This window comes from Pagrus pagrus, assembly GCF_965226575.1.
Source record: "Pagrus pagrus genome assembly, chromosome: 19".
Classification (NCBI taxonomy): domain Eukaryota; kingdom Metazoa; phylum Chordata; class Actinopteri; order Spariformes; family Sparidae; genus Pagrus; species Pagrus pagrus.
The window spans coordinates 15,845,914-15,872,877 of NC_140203.1; the positions used below are offsets into that span (position 1 = coordinate 15,845,914).

Here is a 26,964-nt window from a genome sequence, read left to right on the forward strand (position 1 = left end):
ATGTTTACTGCTTGCCTTTGTTGGTCTTTTGGCATCCTTTTTCATGGCCACAGTCAACCTGATGCCAGGTGGAGCTCGTGCCTCGTCTCAAGATTGTCTCGGTGACGTCAATCCAGCCACATTTTCTTGGAGACCTAATAAAACACCTTATTGAGGTCGGGGGTTTTCAAATTATTCCTAGCCTGAAAATCCTGCTGATAAAACCGCAGGAGCGAAGTGATGCTCTTGAGTGAGCATGGGCTGGGTTCCCTCTGGAGCGTTTCCAGCACCTCGTTGAATCCCTGCCATGAGGAAATTGGCCTTCTTGGAAACACATGAAGCTCCCGCCCCGTAGCTGGGTGTCTGTGCGAGTGCAGATTAGTGAATCCCTGCATTTTAAAACGCGGATCAGAAGCTCTACGGGTCCCTTGTATCCTTCTTCAGCCTGTGGCTCAAATATCTGCTCTGTGACCCTGTCCCGATGATATTTGACACAATAATTTAGCAGAGGGACGTCTGCTTAAAAATAACAAAGGCGTAGTGATTGCTGGACCTCGAGGACTGTCCATTCACATTATTTATAATAAGCGTTTTATCTCTCCCAGTGGAGTGATGTGTGTGTCTGACATCTGATTAACTGATTCCCACTTCTCCCCAGGGCTAATGGGAATAAATGCTCCTGCTAATTCTCAGTCTGCCGACAGCCTGCTGCATGCCAGCCTGTCGCCGCGTCACCTCATTAGGCCTGAACGAAACAAACACATACAGAGCATGCGCACGTATGCACAGAATAAAAACAAAACAAACAGTTTACATCAAAATTGAATTAGTTAATGAGACATCTCACAAACAGTAAATGTATAATTGAGAATGAAATTCATGCTTTGCTCTAACTGGACTTTGTGTTTATCTTTTTGCTGCAGGGCAACAGTAAAAACAGGCCTGTCATTCAGTGCTGTGCGACCCAGTGACTCAGCGCTGTGGGACATCGTTGTGGAGCCTGGCAGAGGAGCGACCGTCTCCGTTGTCTGTCAGAGGAAGGTTGCCATCACTGCAAAGAGGTCAGTCCACTGCGTACGCAGTATACGTGCACGTTGTGAGAAGTTTGTGTCTTCTCACCAGGCTTTTCAAATGTTCTGTCTCTACACTTAAACAATCTCTGTCTTCTGTCACTTCTTTTTACTCTCTTTTTCCCTTCGCTACCCTTTTTGTAGCTGCTAAGTTCAAAACATTAGCACATCTGAAGTGGGTACATGAGTTTGACCAGATGTCAAGGGTATAAATTAAGTCTTTTCAAATCGGTGGGATCTTGGGGTTTCTGGAGGCTTGGTTATGCCGGATGAGCTGTATGGAGTTAATTTGTGTTTTTTTTGTTATTGTTTTTTCTTCAACCCAACTTTACATTGGCATGGTAGTTAGCTGGGTGAAGTTTTGTAGTCTACAAAACATTTCTGGAGCTTCACAGCAAAACAGCTTTGCAGCATTCCCCTAAACAACTGAAGTAGACGGGGACTTCTTTTAAAACCTAAAAAAAATTACACAAAATGGCTCCTTACACCTCGTCCAGCATAACCAAGTGAGTACATAATGACGGAATTTTCATTTTTGGGCGAACCTCTCCTTTAACCCACTCTGTTGGCTGCAGATAATATTGCATTGTTTTCAGTTTTTCTGCAAAAAATACATCCCTGAGGACTGACCGACCACCTCTACAGACACCTGATGTCACACACTCATTTCCAAAGTCAGCGCAGTGTCTGACAAGTAATATTACAATGATAGCGCAGGAGCAAGAACATTGTTAGTCCCTGGCTGTGCTCACTTTTCATTTGGATATAATGAAGATGTTAATGGGACACAGCAGGTGCTCGGCAATAAAGGGCAGATAATTGGAGTTTCCTGTTTTCAGTTCAGGGAGAATCAACTTAGTTTGACTTAATGCAACACAGCTCGACTTGGCTCGCTCAAAGGAGGCTGATGAAATCACCGCATAAATACGCACACATATACACCCGTTAATAATACCCTATACAAAAACGAGATACATGACTGAGTAAAAAAGTATAGAAAAAAGAAAGACAACAAATAATAGAGAAGAAGTCAGTAGGAATGGGCCTTGTATCCTCTTCTTTCCTCTTCACATTCACATTGGTAATCTCAAATATTTGATTGCAATCTAAACACCCAATTTCCATCAGATAATGTCTTTTTATAGCTGAAAAACTTCAATTAGAAACTTTAATTCCTTCAAAAACTTTATTTCCTTCATTAGCTATCATCTCTTTTCTGTAGGATCACAAAATGATACATTTAAGCAGCCGCAGAAAATAAGTCAAGGGCTGTTGAAGTGCTTCTGCTCGTATCGACCTAATAAATTAACATTGATTTCATATCACATTTACTGCCTGATCTAACTGATACACAGCAGTTGATTACAACAGTTTTGCCAGATGCTGCTGGCGGTGGCACACACCAGCAGCCACCTCTGCCCAGCAACCTCCCGCCCACACAGACCCCGCACCACCCGGCGTCCGTCCGACCCACTTATCCGTAATCATCCATAATCACGGCTACGTTATCCTGGCTTAAGCGCTTGCACGTTCAGAAGGGGAGATTAGGAAGGAGAGATATTCCAAGTCGAGTCCCTTGTACTGAGCTCACACACACATGCAGCACATGCAGGCACACACACACACCCATACTGTCACCACTGTGCTTTGAAGTGATGATACGTCCAGGGGTTTAAAGTCCCCCCTAATAGATGGATTTCCAGGAAACAGGGGCATTAACCCCTTCTGTGTTTCACTGTCTAGCTCTCACGCAGCTATCGCAGTATTTTGAGGCTGTTTAAAATCTGTGTGAGGACTTTTGATTTAAGAAAACACTGGAAGACAAGGACCGTTTTAAAGAAATTGAGTCGATGATTTGCATGATTTCATGTATAAATGCTCGAGTCACACATGTTTTAGACACAGATTAACATTGACTTCCCTTAATTTCACATGGCAGCACAACAGAATTATTATTTACAGATATACAGATTTTAACAGTTGAAGAAAAACTATGGAGATTGTCAATAGCTTTGACATTTTCAAATATATATATACACTATAATACTTGTTTTCCTTGTTTTCCTTGTTCCACACTCAGGCCAATTACCCATAACTGCTGGGAAGGTTTGCTAACACCTCATACTGTCTCCATCTTTGTTCTGCTCTGACAAAAAATATTCTCTATAAGGCTCCATTTTCTGTTGTCAGGTTATTTTTGTGTGTTTGTCAGTGAAAATGGCTCAGCAGAAGATCCCGGGGAGCTTCAACATGGTGCCACTGACCCTCTGTGAGCAGCTTCATGTTGGTCAGGAGAATCTCAGAGATGGAAAAAAAAAAGAATTTTTACTGGAATGGTTTTCATAAGCCAAACAAAAGTCCTAATTGCACTCAGCTGGAGTTGCGAGTGTACTGCCTGGAGCATCAACTGTAAAATACTTAATTATGGTTATTTGATTTTATTATTTCTGTGTTGTGTGCTTTTAATCTTCAGCCACAGAGTCAAAAGCCTACAGATGCATGCGAGCAGAGAAGGAGAAAAGTGTGTTTTTTTCATGTGCCTTTTCATTAGCGCCACACGTAGCCTTGTACAGCCTCTAATGCTTCATTCATGCCCGAAAATATGCTTGCACGTTCGTATGTTTGTGTGCGTCCTTGAAGCATAGATTTTTTTTTTTATTTTGCCAATTTGAAATGCAAGTTTTAAGCAATGCACGCTCTGTAAAGGTTCATTGTTTTGCTCTATGCAAAGTTTTACTCCACTTCAAAGTGCCACAGCCCTATTCACATTCTGCTCTATTTTCCCTTTGATCTGTTCCTCCTGGCAGGTATGCCTACACACTCTCTCCAGCATCAAATAACATCACATGCCATTTCTTTGACAATCCTTTGACCAGAATACTTGGCTCAAGACTCTGCCAGCTCACTTAATCTTCCCTCCACACTCTCACCTTATTCTTCCATCTGCCGATGGAAATGAGACCTCTTGTGTATTGCTTTCGCTCCTCGGTTCAAACGCTGCAGTTTGTTTTTCGCAAATTTCAGAGTCATTTCTGTCTCTTTTACTTTCAGAGGCGGCGTCTCTCAGAGGAACACGAGAGTATACACTTCATCTCAGCTCCCTACCCTGCTGAGGCGTCTTTGTCTCTTGACGCCAGGCGGTGTTTCATAAAAAAAGACAGTCAAATGTGACAGTTTTCAGAGGTTTAATAACAAATATTCAACAGGGCCACACACGGCATCAGTTGGATTTCCGACTGATGCCGCTTGTCTTGGTTTTTTAACTGCAGGCTGATTGAACTCATTTAACTTAAGATAATGCGCTCACAATATCTTAACAATCACCACTATTGCTGTAAAGATCCCAGTTTTACTTATTTAATGGTGATTGTGATCGAAATTGAACTGTATGTGGGCGACACTAAGCGCTTGTTCATGTTTCATTACTCGCCACAATTAAACCCTTGATGTGAATTCCCATTTAGTTTAGTTTTCATCATTAATTTTCCTGTAATAGCTTAATTTTGGCAATATAAGTCTTAATCTGGAGTCAGTTAGGGAGAATCTTGGAACAGCGTGGCCTTTATTTACAGTGCATGTACAGCATGTCAGGCTCAGCACGTTTATTCAAAGTTTCCCACCCAAAGTAAACTGTAGTTTTGATTTAAAATGCATTTTAGAGCAAAACTATGTAACTTTTGAGAAGTTACATAGAAATAACAACTAAAACACTGAATTTTAAAGTGTTAAATCATTCCTCACTCAACTTGGTAATTGGTATGACCAGCAGCTTATAGTGGCTAATGTTAGCTAATGTTAACGTACTTTAGATAGATTTTGCAGTGTAACTGGCATTATTTGGAGTTCACTGGCTCTTTTTTGATCTTGTTTACTTTACCCAAGCGTTTGCCATTGACTGATAATAGCCACTTGTCGCCATATTGGCTGCTTTTCTGTAGAAGTTCTGTTTTAAATGTAATTTGATAAAAAAGGTAACACAATTTTGTTTGTTAGTTTGTTTGTTTGTTTTATTCGTTGGTTGGTTTGTCAGGATTAAACAAAAACTACCAAATGGATTTCTATGAAACTTGGATGGAGAATTGACCCCATTAACTTTTGCTGCAGATCTGGGTCAAGGGACAGATCCAGCAATCTCTTGTCATTTTCTTTTTAACATTGCGAGATAGGGTGTTTTTCAACATTTTTGTTAATTTTTCAGGGAATAATGCGAGTCTTGATGAAAAAAATAATTAGGTAGCTGCTATCTATGAGTGAGAACAAAAGGGGACGGTTTGTCCTTGGCGGAAGAATGAACTCTACTAAGTGAAATTCTAGCTTGTCATTGTCAATGATCTCTGAAGTATAAATGAAGGTTTATGGCTGACTGATTGATTGATACAATAATAATCCCTCTCAATCATCACTGTGTGGTGATGTCTGTATCTGCAGAGACTCCGCCCTCTGTCCTTATGTTCTTATTTTCTCATTATTTTGCCATGTTCAGGACATTTCTGGGCATCAGCTTTTCTGGAGATAGATATTTCGTTCGTTGAGTCTCGTTCTCAGGTTGCCAAATATCGACTGGCTTTGTGGCTCGCCAGTGTTGGTAATTGAAGACCTGGGAAATAGATTCGACAACCAACTTTCTTGTTATACTTCTCCTTTTTAATGGCGTGTTTAAAACAGGTACTGCCAAAGTCCTGCATAGTACACCTTTAACTTGTCTAACCATGTTTAAAATGTCTGTGTCAAACAGGGGTCTTTTGGAAGTTTTACAACTGGACTATATGCCAAAAGATGTCTCCGAGCAGGTAGAGAGTCAGACCATCTCCTGGCGTCTGGAGTTGCCCGGGAATGTCAAGGATGTGGGCGTAATGCGAATCTACACAACACAGAGGGACTATGTGGGGCTGGCACCTCTGGTCATGGTGAGGGCTATATCTGTATTAACTTCTGTGCTGTTAAAAATGCAGACTTTAAAGTACAATCTCTGCCTCACTCTGCCTCTACTGTACACCCTGCTGGGTGTACAGTAGATCTATTTTATCTATCGCAGTCTTATTAATCCTGATGTTTGAGGAATGTTTGATGTTTGTTTGTTGCTAATCAATTTTTTAATCTAGTTTTTCCTCCGTGTCAAATTATTACACAGCCGCACAGCAGAGTTCAATAAGTTTCCTGTGATCACAGTTTTATCTCTGATGCGTTAATATGAGTTTTAGTGCTTGGACTGATTCCCTGCTGCTGCGTGTACCCGTCTCAGAAACCTTTACATTACGATACGAGCGCCAGAAATTACAAGGTCGATGCGTGTCTTTCGTTGACAGCAGATTTAGTAGGCAATTTTATGGTACAATAGACAGCATGAATCAAACAAACATCGTGGAGCAAATATGTTTTATTTCAGTCTCAGGATTCACAAGAGGAAACTAGAAGAGTGCTCTCAGTAGAGAGCAGATCAGTGCAGGGGTTTAAGTTCAAACTGTGATCGGTCCAGTTAGAGAAAATATCCCCAAGCAAAATGCCAGAACGTCATCATGTCTGCGTCATGCGTTCAGTGCCAGTGTTCAGAAGTGACATGTCATATAAAGAAACTCAATCATATGTCAACATGTATTGTCAGTTTTCACATTAAAGGTGCAATATGTAAGAATTGACCACCTGTCCAATTCACACTCAAAACAGAGAGGGGGCAGCATATCGCTATAGTAACCCGCTAACTACTGCTTTAGCTAGTTAGCCCACCTAGCCGTGCAGCTAGCAGTGCGGGCAGGAGTACAGAGAACTGGGAGGGTGTTGATGGTTCTACTTTCAGCACAGGAGCTTTAGAGCGGGACGGGTTGTGGCTAACTTGTTAGCATGCTAACTATCTTTGCAACACAATACATAAACGTCATAACGTCAGAGCTGTTATTTACACTCTGTTGATGATTCTAGTGAAGCTCATCTAAAATTCTTGCCTATTGCAACTTTACAGGGTTTTAAGTACTCTAACAATAAATAAATGATGTTACAGTATGTGCACAAAGTGTAGCTTGAGTTTCCTTTTTTCTTCTTTTTTGTGAACTCATTTCACATCAAAACAGTCTCAACCAAACAAACACTCTCAAAATAGCTTAACATTTTAGCACTTTTAACACCTCCTTCTTTCTTCCTTTCCTTCTTTTATCCCTCTTATACTGTATGTCTCATAGTTGGCGCTTCACATTGGCGCTTCTAATAATGGCCACAGTCTCGGCACATATGTACTGGGTTTTAGCTGCCGTTGTGAAGCTTTAATGTGATGATGTGATTCACAACGCATTCACAACCAGCTGCAAAGCCTAGAAAAGCTGTGCACACTAAGACTGAGTCATATTTAGTCATTGACAAGTTCAGTCAAAAATTGTGAATCACATCAACCACGAACCACAAGAGGTCCTTGAGCGTGTGCACAAAAGATAATAGGATGTTGGGTCACACACACACACCAGTGACCAAATCCATCACCCCTTTCTGACTCATGCCTGACATAGATTAAGAACAACAACCTTTTGCTCTCCTGCAACAGTGGTGTGAATAGACTTATTTCACAAGATGGATGTAGCTGTTTCTTTAAAGTAAAATGGGTGCATCTTTATAGTTAAAGCAGAAAAAAATACTGTTACAGCTGCATGTGAACCACTGTGACCTGATTTTCTGACCTGTCTTCTAGTGTTTGCATGTTCTTCCCATGATGATGACGCATTCAACTCCCTTACACATAACCCTATAAAGGATTTAACACTTTGACTGAGTGAAGGAATGAATGGACGGACAATAAGGCTTACCACCAAGTGTAAATATAACACTGTTTTCCGAAAAGCAGCAGATTTAACGACTTGAGCTGAACTTGATCACAGCAAGCCAGATTACTGCGGAGCTTGTGGAAACACTGGACGCCGAGCTCTCTCAGCGTGGCCCTGCCAGCACCGCCGAGCGCTGATATTGCTTTCTGATTTTGTGCTCCCCCTGATCCAGTGGCTTATGTTTGGGTCAGTGTCGCAGTCTGAACTAGAACATGTCCTTTTGGAATTGCGGTCAGCAGCTGTCAAGCCGACAGAGTTCAGAATGCGAAGCTGCCGGGGAACATCTGCCGAGTGCTGCCTGATGCTTTAGTCCGCAAGCATCGGGAAGAAAAAAAAATAAACACTGATCACCCAGAGCTTCTTATCCACACACTGCGACTACCTATAATAGATTAAAAAGATGTTAGCAGACATCTTGTAAACTGGAAAGTAGTTGTAAATCCATGTTGAAGGAGGAGTATAAGTTTAAAAATAGAGCTACATCAGATTTGATGGCAACTTGTGGGATGTATGAGTGCTAAGCTGCTGCTGAGCATTGGCAAGGATGTACAGTACAAGGTGGGAAAATGGGTGGCCCGATTAGAAATGTAATCAGGTTAAGGTGTTTTGAACCGGTGATCTACAGTATGGATGATGAAGGAGGATTTACTTCCATCCAAGCCTGACTTTGTGAAAGACAGACATGTATATTATCGTCACAGATGAAGATGTTATTTTTTTATTTTTTAGCACATCTGTGCCGTTGCTGTGTGGGTGTCGCATCAGTGTGATTTAAATGAATCAACTTTGTGAGCCTGCGAGTGTTTTAATCTCTGCTAGTCTTACTAACCCTCTGTCTGTCATCCCTGCCCCTGTGCAAAGGGTGATGATTGTATTGTATAATGCATCAGCCCAGTAGGATATTCAGAGGTCTTTCATAAACAGTGTGTCCAAAGCCTTCTTTTTTAATATATTTTCACCTTCGTAACAAAGCAGATGGCATGTAGATGTTTGGCTTGACATGTTACGTCCTCACTCAGACTAAGCCTGATAATGGTGTTTACTTTTTAATTTTCTTTGCATTTTAAAGTTGTGCCGAACATGCTGAATGAAAAAAAATCAAGCTCAAGTTAGTCTATGTTCAATAGTTCAATTACTGGAGGTCTATGGGATCAGGTAGCTCCTCTGCTCCATGCAGTTAGTGGTCTGGACCAAACAAAAAAGGGGCAGCATATTACTACTGTAGCCGCTAGTGTAGCCGCTTACTTAAGTGTAGCTACTGTTAGCTTATTTGCCCAGTTAGCCATGCAGCTAGTGGTCTGGAACAAACAAATAAGGGGCAGCATAACACCAGCGTAACTGCTAACTGCTGCTAACTGTAGCTGCCATTATATAATTAGACCAGTTAGCAGTGTAGCTAGTTGTCTGGCCCGGGAGGTCAGTGGGGTCAGCCCTAGAGTGGGCACCAGAACTGGAGCTGAGTGAGAGGACATGGAACCAGACCTTTGTCACCTCTTGAGGAGCAAAGTGGTATTAAGATACAGGATTGGTTAGGGCTTGCTGGTTAGCATGCTTCAGTAGACAACTCTGCAACACATTATGTAGACGCTTTTGCTAAAGTTTCAAAATCATTATTTCTTCAAATTCTTTTTGATAATTTTCCTACATTTTTAAAAGTTTTAAACTAAAATTCTTACATGTAGCACCTTTAAAGGTTGAATACATCGTCATCATCACTGGAACAGAGCATTCAACACAACACCCAAGACTCTGTATCATCATGTTGTCCACTCAGGGCCTGCAGGCCACATCCAACAGCTTCCCGTCCTGCCCACAGAATATTAATGAATTCAGAAAACGGGTGCATGTAACCAGTGGAAGAGGCCCTGTCCGTCCTGAGAATGATTATTGATTAGCTTGCCAACCCCTGGCAGTGAGCCAGAATGTCTATAATTCATATTTCGCCTGTTCTCCTCTCTACTCCATGAACCCCTTTACTTAACCGCTTGGCTCCATGGCTGACCATGAGCTGACAGCAGCACACTGGCCAGACTATGGGAGGTAACCCCCGAGTTGTCTGAGAATCACTAAACTTGTCTATTAGACGCAAGAGGCATCACTTGGGTATATTTTTGTAGGCCAAATGTCTCATGCTGAGTTTTTTTTGTTTGCTTCCTGGGATCCCCAGGAAGCAAACAAAAATAATAAGGACTCATTCATTCAGTTTGAATTGAGTGCTGACTGTGTCCTTGGCAGAAGTCTAAGAGGATTTTTTTTATAGTTTTTATGTTTTTTAAGAGTCTGCTCACACTTATATAGGCAAGTAAAAATAATACTCATTTTGTAACAATTACAGGCTGATTAAGTCTAATTTATTATTATTATTTAAGTCCAACCCCCGCATTGTGCCCTGGCACAAACTTAGTTGCTGACCCCTGCTGTATATTATTGATTGGAGCTGGCCTTTAATATCTGCTGCTGTGTGTGCTGTGGTGTGAAGAAGAAAAAGTGGTCTGGATGTTTGTTAAACTCAGTTCCATGTTATTTCTTCAAGTATATGTGGTGTAATTAGAGCAGCTATGGAGGTGTTGTGATGTATTTCCTTATCTTTCATATGACTAAGCTAAGCTAGGCTAATCTTCTCCTTTAACCTTTAAACTACACTCTCAAAATATAAAAGCATCAACAAGTTTCTCCTGTTAAAGGTAATATTTACCTTAAAACACCCTGTTCCTGTGTCCCTCAGCTTTCTTGCGTATTACAGTAAATAAAACTGTAACATTAACCCAGACGACTAACCTGCTCTCTATCTGCTCTTCTTTCTGCACAGAACACTGACATCTTGAACACTGCGGTCCTGACGGGTGTTACGGTGTCCGTCACTGTGAAAACTCTGGCTGTGGAGGCCGATGGCTCAGTTACTGATGTGACCAACTACACCAGCTGTAGGTCTACGGAGGAGGATGTACTCAAGGTAAGCCACTGGATTGAAATACATACTGAGAACATTTTTACGTTGCTTGTAAATGCATTTGCTTCATGTCAATTTTATGTCTATTAGCATCTTGGTAATCAAGCAGTGTGTTAATACTGCAACTTGTTCTTTCTGTTTGAAGTTTGAGTATCTGCAGGCGATGCTCATTTCTTTGTTCTCTTGTTAGCTGCTAAATTCTTCCTCTGTGTTTTACGAGCAAAACAGTTTTTTTCCCTAATTTCCTCCAAACTCTTGTGACCAGAAGATTTGAAATATTAAATAGGAACATTTGGCTAGATATGCAGCATTTGTGATCAGGCTCGGAGATACCCGAGCTATTGTGTACCTTATGTTTGGATAGATCAACTGCACAGAATTGTGGAAATGCACACAATGCCCTGTTTCATTAATGAAGGTTTTGTTTTCAAATGTTCTGTATTTCGGTGCCTTTAAACAGGTGCTTTAATGCTTTTATCTGGCTATTCTAGCATGGGAAAAATTATGGGTGCATCCAGAAGTGTTTGGCCCCAGATTACATATATATTAAAGGTGCAACATGTAAGAATTTGCATTTGAAACATAATGTGAAAAAATAATAGTATCGACGTTACGTCAAAGGCTTCTGTGTACTGTGTTGAAGAGATACCTACTGAAGATAGCATGCTAACCAGCTAGCCCCAGGCATGAAAACCTCTTTCTCCCAACAGTCCAATGCTCCTGTGCTAGCACTGTAAACACCAACACCAATCCAGTCTGGCTAGCTGCACGGCTAACTGAGCTAACAAGCTATCAGTAGTTACACTCATAGATGTATAAAAGGAATACAGTTAGCAACAGTTAGCAGTTATTCTGGTGATGTGCTGCCCCTATTTTTTGGGACAGGGTGTAAACCATAAATGTAAACCTTTTTTTTAATCTTTGGGAATGTGGCAAAAGGATCACACAAAGAGAAAGCCAAGCAGTCCTTTCCTTTTATTCCAGCTGTGTACCTCTCAAATGCATCCTGCATATTTTACATTACACTACAAGACTTTTCAATACAGTTTCTCTTTAGTGCAATACTGCGACACAAGAAGTTTATTTTAAATAATGAGAAACTGGGCAGCGAGATCATTCAGTATTCACCGAACTAAGAATGCTTTACAGGATGCAGGAATGATTTATAATCAGTTGAATGAGTTTTAGACATGAAAAAAACCAACCTTTCTTTAAAATCTAAATAAAAAAACAAACAATTGCAGCCTTTCTGTCCCTCATTTAGATTCCAGAATGGATTTTTTACCATCCAGACCAGATTTGCATAAAGAAGCAGGTTTGCTGAATGTTTTACAGTAATTAAGCCGAATTTTGAGACACTATAAAACAAGATTCGCTCCACAGCAAGACATCCACTGTCACTCAACAGGTCCAGCTCCAGGCGCTGTGTGTGTGCGTATGTGTGTGAGGGTCAAAGCATGGTGGATAAAAGCAGCCTCTTCCATATGGCATTAGAGACTGAGCCCATGATCCCACCACTCAGTCCGTAAGCACAGTGATTTGACCTTTTGTGTAATGGATCCATGTTAGTGGGACAGTAGGAGAGAGAGGAGAGCGAGATGGAGACTAAGAGGTGTGAAGCAGAGAAGAAGAAAAGGAATTATGTTTTTTTTCCATTAGACGACGCGACAGCCACTGGCTTTGTGTGAGTGTGCGGCGGAGTGTTTAAGTGTGTGAGCTGAAGAGAGAGGGAAAAGAGCTGAAGTGAGGGAGACTGTGTTTGTAATGATTTTCTGTATCCATACAGGAACTTAATCCAGTTATTATTGTGTCTCTGAATGGTCTCCTCACTTCCTGTGGTCACTGACCCCTCTTAGAGCGACGTCGCCGACCATATCATTTTAATGCTGGAGACTTAACACTGCACCTTTTTACATTATAACTGCCACAAAGGTGAATCTCTCTACTAGGGACTCATTCACATGCAGTACACATCTCTTCGATTAACATCAGATCGGCTGTGCCTGTGTGGAAAGACCAAGTTACAGAATCATAGTTTGGTTGCGCTAAAATGGGCATTTATTGATTCGTCATTGGCAATTAACAAGCTGACATATTGACTTAATATCACGTTATGAAGTCGTTATGAGGAAGGAGGAAACACCCACATATTCAGCCGACGCAGCGCAACATTAGCATTCGTTTTGAGCTGTGTTTCTAGCCACCTGGTGAATGTAAGTTCGATATTCACTCTCCTTTTAGCCCTGATTTGGATTTCGCCAACCCCAATCTGGCTCTAGCCTCTAAATGCTCCCCTATGTTCACCTGCTACCGGGTAACTAGCTTGCTAACCAGTTAGTGACTAGCTAGGCTTTTGCTGAAGACAGCTACCAAAACAATGAGCTGAGAGATGATTAATAGAGGAGGCGGACAGTAAAAGTCAGGTTTGTCACTTTTACATTACAGATACTCAAAGACCAAGCGGCAACCTCCAGGGCACTACCCAATATATAGTGGACTATAAAGTGAGTCAGCCATTTTGTAGTGCCGTCTAAATGTGTAGTTGGGATTATTATACCCCATATAGTTGAGTAGTAAAGCTGTGGTGTGAAGTGTACCTGAAAAACATCTAAAACCATTGTTACTGGTAATTCAAAGGAGCACTGTGTAGTTTCGGAGAAGAAATTCAAACGCAATTTGAATATTTACAAAAAATAAGGTCCCAGAACAATGTTTGAAGCTAGAAAGGTGGCAGGGTCCGCCACGTATAAACAAAGAGAAACAGCATGAAATTGTGTTGTCCTTTAAGGTCGGTTTGTTTATTCAGTTTATTCAGTCACGAGAAAGAAGAGAGTTTGTTTATTTAATTTCTTTAGGCATAAAACAGATCTTTCTCTTCTAAATTTCACACATAGTGCACATCTCAAGATAAATTCTTAATTGTAGGTAGGCCCACAACAGTACATGTACACAGGATGCTGACCACCAAAGAGTGAAGCACTAAAATATTTTAACAAAGTTTTAATTGTGATGGTCTTTATCAACATCTCATTACAACAACTATTTAAGTGCATAGAGTTATTTTTCGAGTGTCCATTGACCTTTCTTTAGCTGCACTGGGGTGCTGCTCAAGACGTCAGAGGTTGTGGTCCGGATCAGTCGGCATGATGAGACTGGTCTCCCTCAGCGTTTCCACAGAAGTTCAAGTTGACTTACCTTGGAAGTCATTCCTCCCTCTGCCTTTTCCTCACTTTTTCCGCCTCCCTCTTTTCACCTCCTTCTCTCCAGTGCTTCACTCTATTCTCCAGTCTAGTGCCCTCCAATTACCTCTGTGGAGCCACTGGTTTGTTAAGATAAGTGAGGAGGCAGCGGAGATAGGCCTCCAATCTTAAATAAAACACACCAGCCGCTGTGTCTCACCTCATTGCTCCCACTGGTGGGGACTTCAACGCTCCCACCTACAGTACAGCGCTATAGGAACAGTCGTAAGGCAGAGCTAATTCATATTCACTAACAGTTTCATAGAGAACACGGCAGTGAATCTACATGACATAAACAGAAACATCGTGCGATTCCCTGGCCAGACTTTGGAAGTAGTGCGAAATGAAAAAAAAAAAAACGTGTCTGTCTGGGTGGTTTTAACTTATTTGTGTTGGTGCTTCTGTTCCCCCTCTCCTCTCTTTGTCAGTTGTTGCTAAAACTTTCTTATTTATTTTCCATCGGGGCTTTACATGGAAAAGCCTCCGCTAGAGCGTGTCTGAAGAAAGCTGAATTCAAATCGCTTGACGACAGTTCGGTCCCAGTTCTCGTCTTTCGGGGATCTAAAGTGATTCTGAACATTTTGAATCAGGATATTTACAGAGCAACAGACTGTCTGAGAGAAAAAAGGAACACCATCCCTAATTCACCTTTCTTCTTTCCCTTTATTTGTTGTCTGTAATGTCCAGGTGTCGGAGCGATGTGACTTTGTGTATGTAAACGGCAAGGAGATGAGAGGGAGGAGCAGGGTGATGCTCAACTTCACTTACGGTTTCCTGAGTGCCCAGCTCGAGATGAGTGTGTGGATGCCTCGCCTGCCGCTGGTCATGGATGTGGCCGACCCTGAGCTCAGCCAGATCAAAGGCTGGAGGGTTCCTATTACTACAGGCAACAGGAGGTAAGGCCGGACCAGTCCTGTGTCAGTCACATTGCTGTTGTTGTTGCTAAAGGTCCCGTCAGCTCTGTTTGAACTTCGCGAGTCAAGTCCCAACCAAAGACCAACAAGTCCCGAGTCAGTGTCCTAAACCTTGTGTCTTTGATATAACCTTAATGTTGCCAAACTGACTGTGATGAAGGATCATTGATTTCAGATTTTCAAGTTAACTTGGCCAAAGAGCATTAAGGCTAGCCCAGACCTTTTACTTTTCTTTATGGAGAATGTCTTTTTATAGTTTGACCACTTCATGTCTAAAGATGAAAAATTCTATTGTAGAAATGGGTGCAGAAAATCAACTCTCCATTTCCTGAACACTGATTTATTTTGAATTGATCCAAGAGTCTCATCTGTTGTCAGAGACAAGCACGCAAGCTACAGATGAACCTCTGATTGTTGCAGGAGACACTGACTGGAGGAGGCCTTCTAGAAGCTGGAACCAGCAAATGTTTGACCTTTTTAGCTTCAAAATGTCTGATTATCAAAATAGCTAGAGTCCTACTCTTAAATGACTCTTTATGTATATTTGTTTTGTTTATTTCCTGTCAAATCAGTGGGTGTTCTTTCATATGTAAGCGACCACCCTGACCCTGGAGAGATGTCCAAAGGGAGAAAGCATCAGTTTCAACAAATGTGCATTGATGTAGCCATGCAAGAAATCTCACTGAGTCTTTGTAAAGTTCAAAATAATCAGCTTTTGATGACACAGTGTCAGAGAAATGTGGATTCAGCAATATGGTAATTTTAAGCCTGTTGTTAGTGGTGGTGTTAAACTGGATTGCAGCATATTGAGAGGTCTGAATGCTGTATATGTAGCCAGTCATAAAGCATCACATCTGTGTTTGGTGCATTAGTTGGTAGGACACCCCAGAGGCATCGCAGTTGCCCTGGAGACAAAGGTTAGTGGAATTTCACTCAATAGTCACAGTTGAGTCATTATTTTTCACTCGATAGTAATAATGGTGATGGTTGACTGATGGCCTGTTAGTTTTCTCCAGGGTAAAAACTCTTTGGGGGCTTTCATTTTCACAAACATTCAATACCCGGCTCCCAACACAAACGGATACTAGGTCAGAAATGTGAAATGTCGACAGTGTTGATTGTAGTGGTCAGTCTCAGCTGAACAACTGCACTGAATTGTCCTTGCCATGCGTGCATATACAAAGCAACTGGAATCTTCTTGACTTGGTAGCAACAGCACAGACTTATATTAGACTTACTTAAAAGGTAAAAGTGTGGATTCAGGACACATCCTCACCCCTTCATCGCTTTCGTTTGTGTTTGTGTTTGTGTGTGTGTGTCGTTAAGTTTGAACAGAGAATGAAAAGCAGGAAATTATTTTATTTTCCCTTAAAAATAGATTGAAATAAACACTTTCGATCAGTCAATATCAACAGAGTTTAATTTGCACTAATTATAATCCTGTATTTATGGATGTGAATTAGCAGCCTGACAACCCCGTCGAAGGCATGGTGGCTCGAGGGTCACCAGAAGGCTAATAGAAACGTTGAGTAACCATGGCAGAGAGAGACTGAACATCAAAACAATTTGTTCATGTATTTTTAAAATATATAGAGATCAGAGTTTGTTCATGGGAAAAAAAACGTAGCTGAGCAAAAAAACTGCTTTAATATCGAAGACTGATACAAATTTTCGCCAAATGTACGGATAGATATGAAAGTATGCAGGTGAGGTATTATTAGCCATGAGTTTGACAAAAGCCTCGAAGGAAGAGTTAGTTTTTCCGTCTGTTGTTAAATTCAAGCAGCATCTCCAACGTGTGTTAAGCTCTGACCTCAGGCTATATAATAATGATGTTTATTTGGACTTTAAGCTCTTGACATTAGCTTTCCGCCTGTGGTGAGAAAGCGTATTCACCAGTCCTCCGGCACACCTGTGGTGCGGCGTGTGGCAGGACAGCTGATCTTATGATAATTATGTATTCATTGCTGAGGGGCTTGAGGGTGGTGCGCAGCTTAACCTCCATTGCCGGCAAACAAGCCATTCAGCTGTAGGATCCTGGTTAAATGAACTTTAATACATTTAGAAGGAAAGGTCACTCAGCAAATGCTTAATGCATCCACAGTTTCAACAACCACCCTGCTGGTCTCCATTATCGTGCTTGAGTTCATTGTCTCTCTGCTGCCAATAGAAAGGACATTTAGGAGGTCACATCTCAGATTAACTGCATGATTTTGTAGTGCGTTTGTTTACAATTTGAATAAAGATAGATCAACACTTCGTATATATATATATATATGCACATATATATACATATACACTGAACAAAAATATAAACGCAACAGTTTTGTTTTTGCTCCCATTTTTCATGAGCTGAACTCAAAGATCTAAAACATTTTCTATATACACAAAAGACCATTTCTATCAAATATTGTTCACAAATCAAGTCAGAAAACCAGCCAGTATCTGGTGTGACCACCATTTGCCTCACGCAGTGCAACACATCTCCTTCACATAGAGTTGATCAGGTTGTTGATTGTTGCCTGTGGAATGTTTGGCTGGTGTGGTTACACGTGGTCTGCGGGTGTGAGGCCGGTTGGATGTACTGCCAAATTGACATTCAATTCATGGGCAACAGCTCTGGTGGACATTCCTGCAGTCAGCATGCCAATTGCACGCTCCCTCAAAACTTGCGACATCTGTGGCATTATGCTGTGTGATAAAACTGAACATTTCAGAGTGGCCTTTTATTGTGGCCAGCCTAAGGCACACCTGTGCAATATTCACGCTGTCTAATCAGCATCTTGATATGCCACACCTGTGAGGTGGGATGGATTATCTCGGCAAAGGAGAAGTGCTCACTAACACAGATTTAGACTGATTTGTGAACAATATTTGAGAGAAAATTGTGTTTATAGATCATGTTTTAGATCTTTGAGTTCAGCTCGTGAAAAATGGGAGCAAAAACAAAAGTGTTGCGTTTGTATTTTTGTTCAGTGTTTATATACACCTTAGGGTAGATGATTGTAATGAGTGGGTCATGTCGTGTATATATTTTGTTTGATGTTGGATGACATATTTTAGTCTTTCCTGTGAAAATGTCCAGGGAAAATAGTTCCCTCAAAGCAAAATTTTAGCTGTTTTAAAGGTGCAGTATGCAAATCTGGAGTAAGATTCTTGTTTGCTGAGTATCATTCCCAGGTCTTCAAATTACTGATGATTTGGGTTGGTGATGGACATCATCAGCAGCCTCCCTGCCATTTTTAATCTCAGGAAACTAAGATAATATTTGTAACATTTGACCAGAATTTAACACGGCCTGGCGCGTAAATGTTAATGATATAGTTAAGGGTTCTTTTTCCCACTTTCTGCATGTCTTACACATAAAAATACACATTTGCAGCTAGTTTTGCTCAAGTAACAGATGCTGTGTGGCTGTTCTTGAATATGAAAACCTTTTGTTGCTCCTAACCTCCCCATCATCACTCACATTAAATGTCAATATAGACAATCTCACAGCACAGCTGTTGACTGCTTTTTATCATTTTATGAGCCGTGCTCAAGTTTAATATGTCTACAGTTGTCTGACAACAGAAAACAGATGTTAGGAACGACCCCAAATCACTGAGATGCTGATTCACACAGGACTAATATTATCACATTAACTCAGTGTTAGGCAAAATAAGGTAGATGATTGAGTAGAGTTTTAACTCCCAGATTAACATGGGATTAAGATCACAGACAACCTCCCCAATTATTACAAATTACTAAAGAGCCTCAGGTAATACTAGTCCCGTGTGAGTCGGGCTAAAGAAAGCAAGAAAAGCTTGTTTCCTGAACTATTTCTTTGAACTGTTTTTTAAAATACTTCGCCCTAACTCTAACCCTTGGCTTATTATGTCTGATTATTTTTGTGTGTCAGGTCGACATGGGACAGCGAGGAAGAGGAGGAGATGAGGAAGGGCAGAGGTTGCATGCTGCAGTACCAGCACTCTGCACTCAGGGTGCGGACACACTTCATAGCCCAGGCTGATGCTGAGGCGCTTCCTGACCCGCTAACTGGGGCAGAGCCCGTTGAGTACTTCCTGGGTCCTGATTGGCAGGTAAAAACATTTACTGTAGCAGTCCTAACTGAAGCTGACATGCCAGCACTTACTTTCAGGTCTTCACTAGATTTGTCAGACAGTTAATAAAAGTTACATCGTCGCAGTAAGCATTAAAACTAACTTTCGTCTCTTCACTTTTGATTGACAGGTGGATGTGACCAATCTTGTACGCTACTCTCTCAGAGTGGCAGATCCTGATGTAGCCAGGGTGCAGGATGGGGTGGTGCTGCAGGGACGTGCTGTAGGCAGTACTACTGTACAGGTGAGCCATGATGTATGTGTGTGTGTGTGTGGCTTCAGCAGTCGCAGCGCATACCATAATCTTGTGTATCCATCTGCAGTCGTGATGAGGATTTACTTGTCGCAGGTGCTGTCCCCTGTGACGTCGTCGGTGCTGGCTGAGAGGAGCATCAGGGTGGTGGATGACAAAGTGAGTGTGACGGAGCTGGGGGTGCAGTTGGTTTCTGGACTCTCTCTGTCCCTGCAGCTCAGCTCAGGGAGCAACAGGGCCATCGTTGCCACGGCAACCACCAGGGAGACAATCACACAGCTCAAACAGGTAAGTGACTGGAAAATTGTGACACGCAAAGCATAAAAGTGTGGGGCACCGCTCAGCTGTTCTTGATGGTACTTGTCTCTTTTCAAATGCCTGGTAGTTTTACAGTCACTCGATTTTAGCCTCGACAAATAACCTGCGAAGGACCATTTAACAGAATGTGAAGATCATTCTTGACGAGAAACAAACAAAAGCTGTGAATAAGTTGTGTGATGACAGTTTTAAATTCACTCTGAGATATAAAAGTGTGTTTCTTTTATTCAGATTTTGAAACTGAAAATAGTTTTATAGTTTTGCAGAACCACACGTCTCCATTAAATGCTACAAAAATATAATATTGAAAATAAGTGTAGGCATTAATTATTTTAAGTGTGACCCCCTCATTTGCATAATGAAACAGAAATTCGTAAAGGAGGTGAAATTCATAGGGGGAAATAATACAGATATCGATTTAAGTCACATTTCATAATAAATAAATGACTTTTGAATGTACATCAAGAACCATCTATATATTTCTTTATTTACTTTTGATTTTGTCAATTTCAGTCCACCATTAAAACAGTCTTTTACAGAGGAAAAAAGTAAAAGAAAAAGGCAGGCAAATCTGGCACTGAGAAGACTGTGACGAGGTCAGGAAAACAAGCAGATAAAACAAGAAAATAAACAGAAACTTTAACACTTTATTGTCGGGACGCTTGACACTACAAAGACGAACTGGCACTGAGAGAAGAGAACACACAGACTTAATTGTAAATAAATACCAAATAAATGACACAATGAAAAACATAAGCTAGGGAGCCGGGCGGAATATGACAGTTTCTTAACCAAGCATGGAAAGAACATAAAACAAAATGTATTCTAAGATTTAAGAGTCATAATATTCCCTGAGTGGAAAATTCACTAAACTATCCCTGTGTTTTTAAATCACGAACCCTCTCGCTTTGTAACTCACATCTTTTGAAACTCTGAGCCATGAAAAGACCTGTCAGTGTTTCTTCATGGCTTTTCACAAACATAAGCTGTAATTAAATATCAAAGGTGAGGGCCCGCCATGTTTTCTTTTTGTCTATATTTATTCTGTGTAATTATGTATTGGCTCTCTCTCCCTCCTGTTGCGATCTGTACCATTGCAGCTATGCCTCTGCATACCGTATGTGAGGGAAGTCTGAAAGCATCCCATTTTTCTTGTCAGTTTTTAAAAATGTTGGCACTTAAGAAGCAAGCCCCCGGCTTTCATCAACGACTTCCACTGACAAGTTTGCTCTTTTTATTACAAACAGCAGCTGGGAAACACTCGCAGATGTATGTATAATAAACATACAGCATAAATAACACCATCATCCTCGCAGCTCTGCACTTTAAGATCAACATGCTTCTTGCGTTGTTAGCAGATTAGAAAAAATGATTTGTGCTCCTACTCCTACTGATTTTCCAACATGCAAATCAAACCTTGTATTTAAGACTTAGGTATTGATCTGAGAGTTTAGATTTAGGATTCAGCACTCGATCATAGTCGGTCTGAAGCTGAAGTTATTGCCTACATTGCAGGTGTAGTTAACCCTGTTCAACTGATTCATTGATTTGATTGATTTAATTTGCTTAGATACTAAATCTACTGGGCCGTGTGTCTGGAGAGTGCATTGTTAAGACCATTGTGACCACTAAGGGGAGAACGTGCTTGCATTTGACTGTATTTAGACAGCAGTTCCTGTACTACAACCACAGGAAGTGTTTGGCAAGGCACCTGTAGGGACAGAATAGATAGAAAGGCACTTTTTTTCAGTTAAAACATCTTATTGGAAATTTTACAATTCAGTAGATATAAGTAATAGAAAGTGATCATGCAAGAAATCAAAAGGTTCTGAATAGAAAGGAGTCTTCCTACGTTGTTCATAAAAGTGGTTGAAGTGAATTGAAACTTTAGATTTTGGTTGAGTGGCGTTGGAAACTTTTCTGGGATGACAAGGAATTACATCTGGACGAAAGACAGGGGAGGGAAGTGGCATCTTGAACGTAGAAAATAGTTTAAAGATAAATGTGGTGACTGAATAAAGGAGGAAATGGAGGGAAATTTCAGCATCTTAAGGTCAGGGATGGAAGTAGTAGTAGTTTTCTTCAATTGGCTGATTTGTTGAAATTTTAAGTTTGATGTAGGGTGAAACTCTTCTGACGCCCCGTCTACGGTTGTTTTCTATTTAAGAAATGTTTTCCCACCCATTCCTTCAATCACAGCTGATCATTATCATCTGCTTAATCACAATAAATCCAAAAGAAACACTCAGAATACTAAATAGACATCAATTCACAGGACAAAAGAATAGATTTGCATCACCTCATTAATTTCATTCTGTTTGCCAAATTTAATAACATTTGTAATCAACACAGAAAATAGGTCTAACAATGTATATCGGGCCCAGAGCCACAGAGTGATCAGCTTGTTTTTAAATCACTCTGTGGCTCTGAGCCTAAATACATCTGACATATGAACCTTATAGGACCCTTAGGAGATCTGATGCTGGCCTGCTGGTCGACTCAAAAACACGAAGCAGTGTTTTGTTATCATGCAACTCAGACCTCCCAGATGATTTTAGACTAGCCCAGACTCTGACCACTTAAAAGTCAAAGCTAAAAACCTTCCTATTTTATACCACCAGTAAATAGTCTACCCTATAATGGCTGAAAATCTTCTCTATCCCGCTTAGTTTCTAAATGACCTTGATGTTTACGTTTCTGACCAGAATCCCAACAGAGCTGACATGAGTAAACTGCCGGCTTGTGCGGGTAATGCTTACTTCTTCATATGTGAACAGTATGTGTGGGGGAGACGGGGCTTTACCCTCTAAGATCTTCAGCCAAGAGGGGAATCCATGATTCTCCACAGCCTCAGGCGATGAGATCTGACGTAAATATCAGATCAAAAGGAGAATCAGGAAGGTTAGGGGATAAGAAAATTCATAAAACCGTATGGCTTCACTCACGATGTGCATCTAGACGTGGGAGTATTTGTTGTATGCTTTTATCTTTCTGTTACACTTGATTTGAACTGCACTAGTTTACTTTTCACGTCTTTTATCTTTTTTGTCTCTTGTCTCTACTTTTTAGTTGTAAATCTTGCACCTTTACTGTGTTTTCATTACTCTGTAAAGCACTTTGAATTTACCCAGTGTATGAAAAGTGCTATACAAATAAAGCAGCCTTGCCTTAACTATTATTTTTTCTGGTACCTCATAGATATTCTTTATAAATCTAAACAAATGTTTGAGATTTCCGGCTTTAATTAGCATTGTTAGTTATTATATTAAACATCAAAATGTTCCAGCAGTACAAGCTAACACCTTATGTAACAACACTCTGATATTAATTTAACTTTCCTTCAGTGAGGTTCAGTTGTTACTTCACAGGGTGCAGAGGCAGTGTATGCACCGCAATCAAAACAGTTTTATCATAAACCTTCAAATCACAATACAACCCGCTATGATACAATAGTGTGTCATTAACATACCTTAAATGTTCATTTCCCAACAAAAACATAATAGGCTTCTACAGCGAGGATTCGAATGATAATAATTGCCACAACAGACCAGATTTACGCTACAATGACCTGAAGGGTGTAATAGTATTTGTGTTTCTCTTTGCCTCTCTGAACGTGAACTCATTGTGTTCACAGCCCCGACCGTCATCCGCGGTTACCATGCTGTGTGAGAGAGCAGAAGAGGCAGACAGGATGCACAGATGATTATTTTAAAAGCTCACTCGCATATTTAGCCGTGGCAGCTTGCCCATTTTCAGCTTGCTCCTCAACGCAGGCATGGGGCAGCAGTTAGGGGGTTCATAGCTGTTGGAACGACAGCTCACTTTACCTACAGTACTCTGTCGCTATGGCTGCGCCGGCCCTGTCAATAACAAACTATTAGAACCGTGCCAGTGCGGATGACCAGCCAATTGTGTGTGTCTGCGATGGCAAGCTGTTAATGTCGTGCTTAGGGCGATTCATAATGTATTCAAACCCAAAATATAGGTTAGATCTGTGGCGACCCAGTGGCTCACATTAGCAACAGGAAATAGGTCATTGTGTATTAATGTGATTGGATTGGCTAATTCTGTACTTGACATGACCCTTGATGCTGTATTTTTTTTTACTCGTTGAAAAGACTTTGATTATACTCTTTTTATCCACTTAGGTTAAATTATACTTCAGTCTGTTACTTCATAGGTCTATAATCCATTGTACAATAGCACCCTACTGAGTGTAATCATCAGGAGTTTAGCAGGGGCTATGACCAATCATGAGAATGTAGCTCTTACTGATGGCAGGGGGAGGGGAGGTATATTGATTTGCTGCATGTGTTCAGGCGTGATATTCTACATGCACTGAACCATTTGTTCACAGTTCACATGAATGACATTAGTCATCTTGTTACAATGCATCGTTCTGTTAAGAAACCTTGGATCCTGGCATTCATGTGGATGCGACTTGACAAGCACCACCCAGCCCCACATCATTTCAGACCAAGTATACCCCTTGATTGGCAACGACATACCCCGAAGGCAGTGACCTCCATCGCAGGACAATGCACCCTGCCACACTGCAAAGTCTGTACAGGAATGGTCCAAGGAACGTGGCAAAGAGCTCAAGGCGTTGGCCCAGTCTCCATATTCCTCAGATATCAGTCTGATCGAGCATCTGTTGGATGTCCTGGAACAAGTCTAACAAATGGAGGCCCCACGTTACAACCCCCAGGACTCAAAGGATCTACCAGGAGTATCCAGTGATTCCAGAAACCACAGGACACCCCCAAAAGTCCTGTGTCCATGCCTCAATGGGTCAGAGCCGATCCACGGTTGGGACTCTAGCGATTGGAATTGTTCCACGACGTCATGGATGCTAGGATGCTTAGAATTTGGGGAATTTGGAGGCAGGGTTGATGCCTTGAGCTCTTTGTCACGTTCCTTGGACCATTCCTTCACAGTCTTTGCAGTATGGCAGGGTGCATTGTCCTGCAATGGGGGTTCTGCAGGCCATTCCTGAGCAGTTCCTGTGACAATGTTTGGTTGGGTGATGCGCGTCAAGTAGCATCCACATGAATGTCAGGAACCCAACATTTCCCAGCAGATCATTGCACTGCAACAAGATTAAAAGTTATTTACTTCACAGGTATCGGTGTATGAACTCTGTATGGCTTTGTCATCTCAGTCTATCTTTCATTCTTTCTCAGGAAGCAGTGGTCAGCTGCTGGGTACAGTTCAGCGATGGCGCTGTCTCTCCGCTGGAGCTGTTTGACCGCAGTGTCTACTCCCTGACAGTCTCCACCCCAGATGAGGGTGTAGCCACCGTACGCCGCACCCCGCAGTCCACATTCGTAGTAGCACAAGGTGAAGGTATTGGCCAGGGGGCGCTAGTGAGAGTGGAGCTGAGGATCTGTGAGGAATGCCAGAAATCCAAGAGGAAGAGCAAGTTGGCGGTAGGCACGGGGCTCCTCAGGATCAACATCCAGAGCAGCAGCAGAGGTGGCACTGATGAATATACAGATTCTGATGGTGGTGCGTCAGAATTGGTAGGTGAGGTTAAAACAACACAGCGTGCAGTCACAGATGTGGATAAATGGTTGTTCAGAAGCACAGTGCCTGATCAGCAGGAGTCCACCCCGAAAGAAACTAGCACCACGACCACAGTAACAACTAGATATGTGCAGCCACATGTTGTGTGGATCGGGACTACAATCAGAGCTACAAGAGGTACCACATATGCTGTCATTCCTTCCACCGCCACTACAGCTATCAGTAAGCCGAGCTTAAATACACCAGTGATCACCACCAGACCTGTAGATCCAACAGTGGGGTTAGTTAATAAAGGAGAGGGGCAGAAAAAAAGCTACGGGAACATGCTTGACAACCCCAATTCACCCCCGAACAAAGACCTTCCTGTAGCAGATATAACACCCAAGAAGGAGCCTCCGAAAACTAAAACTCCAAAAGTAATCGAGAGCGACCTCATCAGGACATTCAGAGCCATGACAGACTTGGAAATCGGCATGTATGCCTTGGTGGGGGTCTCCTGTGTCGCTATCTTGGCCTTTTTGCTCAACTGTGCTTCGTATAACCTGTGTTTCCGGAATCATAAGACCCCCATACAGGCAGGTCCACCCCCCAGCAGGGACCCGAAGGATCACAAGCACGACTGGGTGTGGTTAGGGGGCAGCAATCATAACGTTCCGGCCCCAGGCGCCTCTGCCCAAGTGTCAACGCTAAAACGTGAGGCTCACCGCCCTCTGGAGTCCCGTCACTCCATGGACTCCATCGCCCACCGCAGCATGGAGAGCACCCTGCCCACTGTGAGCGCCCCCGCCGTCCCCGAAAGAACTGCCACCCTGGGCCGCAGCAGGACCAGCTCCCAGCAGCAGTTTCAGACAAAAGCCATCGACCCCATGGCGAACCGTTCAGCCACTCTGCTGGCCAGGCCTCATCGCACGGAGCCGCTCCATTCCCCCACCAGTAAGCGGAACCAGGTCCAGTTCACCACCTTCACCACGCTGGACATCAAGCACTTGGCTGCACTGAAGAAGAATGGTGTGGACTTAAACTGGGCCAACCAGCAGCAGACACTGCAACACCAGGCCCCCATCGAGCCCCAGGCACCTTTACCTGACATGCCGTGGCCTGTGGTCAAACCTATGGGAGAGCCCCAGTGAGTTTGTCGGGGTGTGTGTGTATGTGTAGGAGAGAGAGGGAGAACAAAAAAGTGTTGCTTGTTCGCAGCTTGTTCACAGAATGTCTAAAGAAAAGAAGCTGTTTTTTTTGCTTTTTTGATAAAAGATAAAACACTTTAGGAGATTTTATTGAAGTTATTTATTGAGGGTAGATAAAGGACGTTTTATATTAAAGAATCCTGTAAATACATTATATGATGGAGTACCCATGAAGAGCAAGGGTTAGGGTTAGAGATATTGTGTTACGTTTTCAAGATTCAAAACATGATTTTATCCTGTAAATGCAAGATGTGCTCTCCAGGTCTGAAGCTGTAAATAAACATATATCTATACTACTACTTATTTCTACATTTCTAACTCAAAACAAATGAAGTTTCATCTCCTTGTTCTTTTGTACAATTCTGTTGCCCCTGTAGGATCGGCTCCAGATATTGCTAGTTGTCAGGGTAAATGCAGTACGTGAGGGATTATTTCTTGTAAGTAATTCTATCCTTTTCCAGCCTTTTGTACTTTTTTTTTTTCTAGGATTCCTCCAGCGAATACCTGAAGAGTCTGTGCAATTTGTCAGAGAATATGCAACATTTATCAAGTTATTTTGAGCAATCTGTCACTGTAGTCTTCACCGGATATTTATTCAAATCGAATGCATGCTATGCAA

The 26,964-nt window shown here is 41.8% G+C and overlaps 1 protein-coding gene across 1 annotated transcript in view; it reads left to right on the top strand.

The window, feature by feature from the left end:
• The window catches only part of LOC311275321 (transmembrane protein 132D), a 37,615-nt gene extending 11,096 nt beyond the window's left edge, over window positions 1–26,519 (top strand). Inside the window, exons 3-10 of the mRNA XM_084383770.1 lie at window positions 903–1,040; window positions 5,785–5,956; window positions 10,665–10,808; window positions 14,732–14,940; window positions 18,860–19,040; window positions 19,192–19,305; window positions 19,411–19,602; window positions 24,816–26,519. Coding sequence (XP_084239896.1) covers window positions 903–1,040; window positions 5,785–5,956; window positions 10,665–10,808; window positions 14,732–14,940; window positions 18,860–19,040; window positions 19,192–19,305; window positions 19,411–19,602; window positions 24,816–26,288 — 2,623 coding nt within the window. The 3' untranslated portion in view covers window positions 26,289–26,519. The remainder of the gene's footprint in view (window positions 1–902; window positions 1,041–5,784; window positions 5,957–10,664; window positions 10,809–14,731; window positions 14,941–18,859; window positions 19,041–19,191; window positions 19,306–19,410; window positions 19,603–24,815) is intronic.
• The last annotated feature ends 445 nt before the right edge of the window (window positions 26,520–26,964 follow it).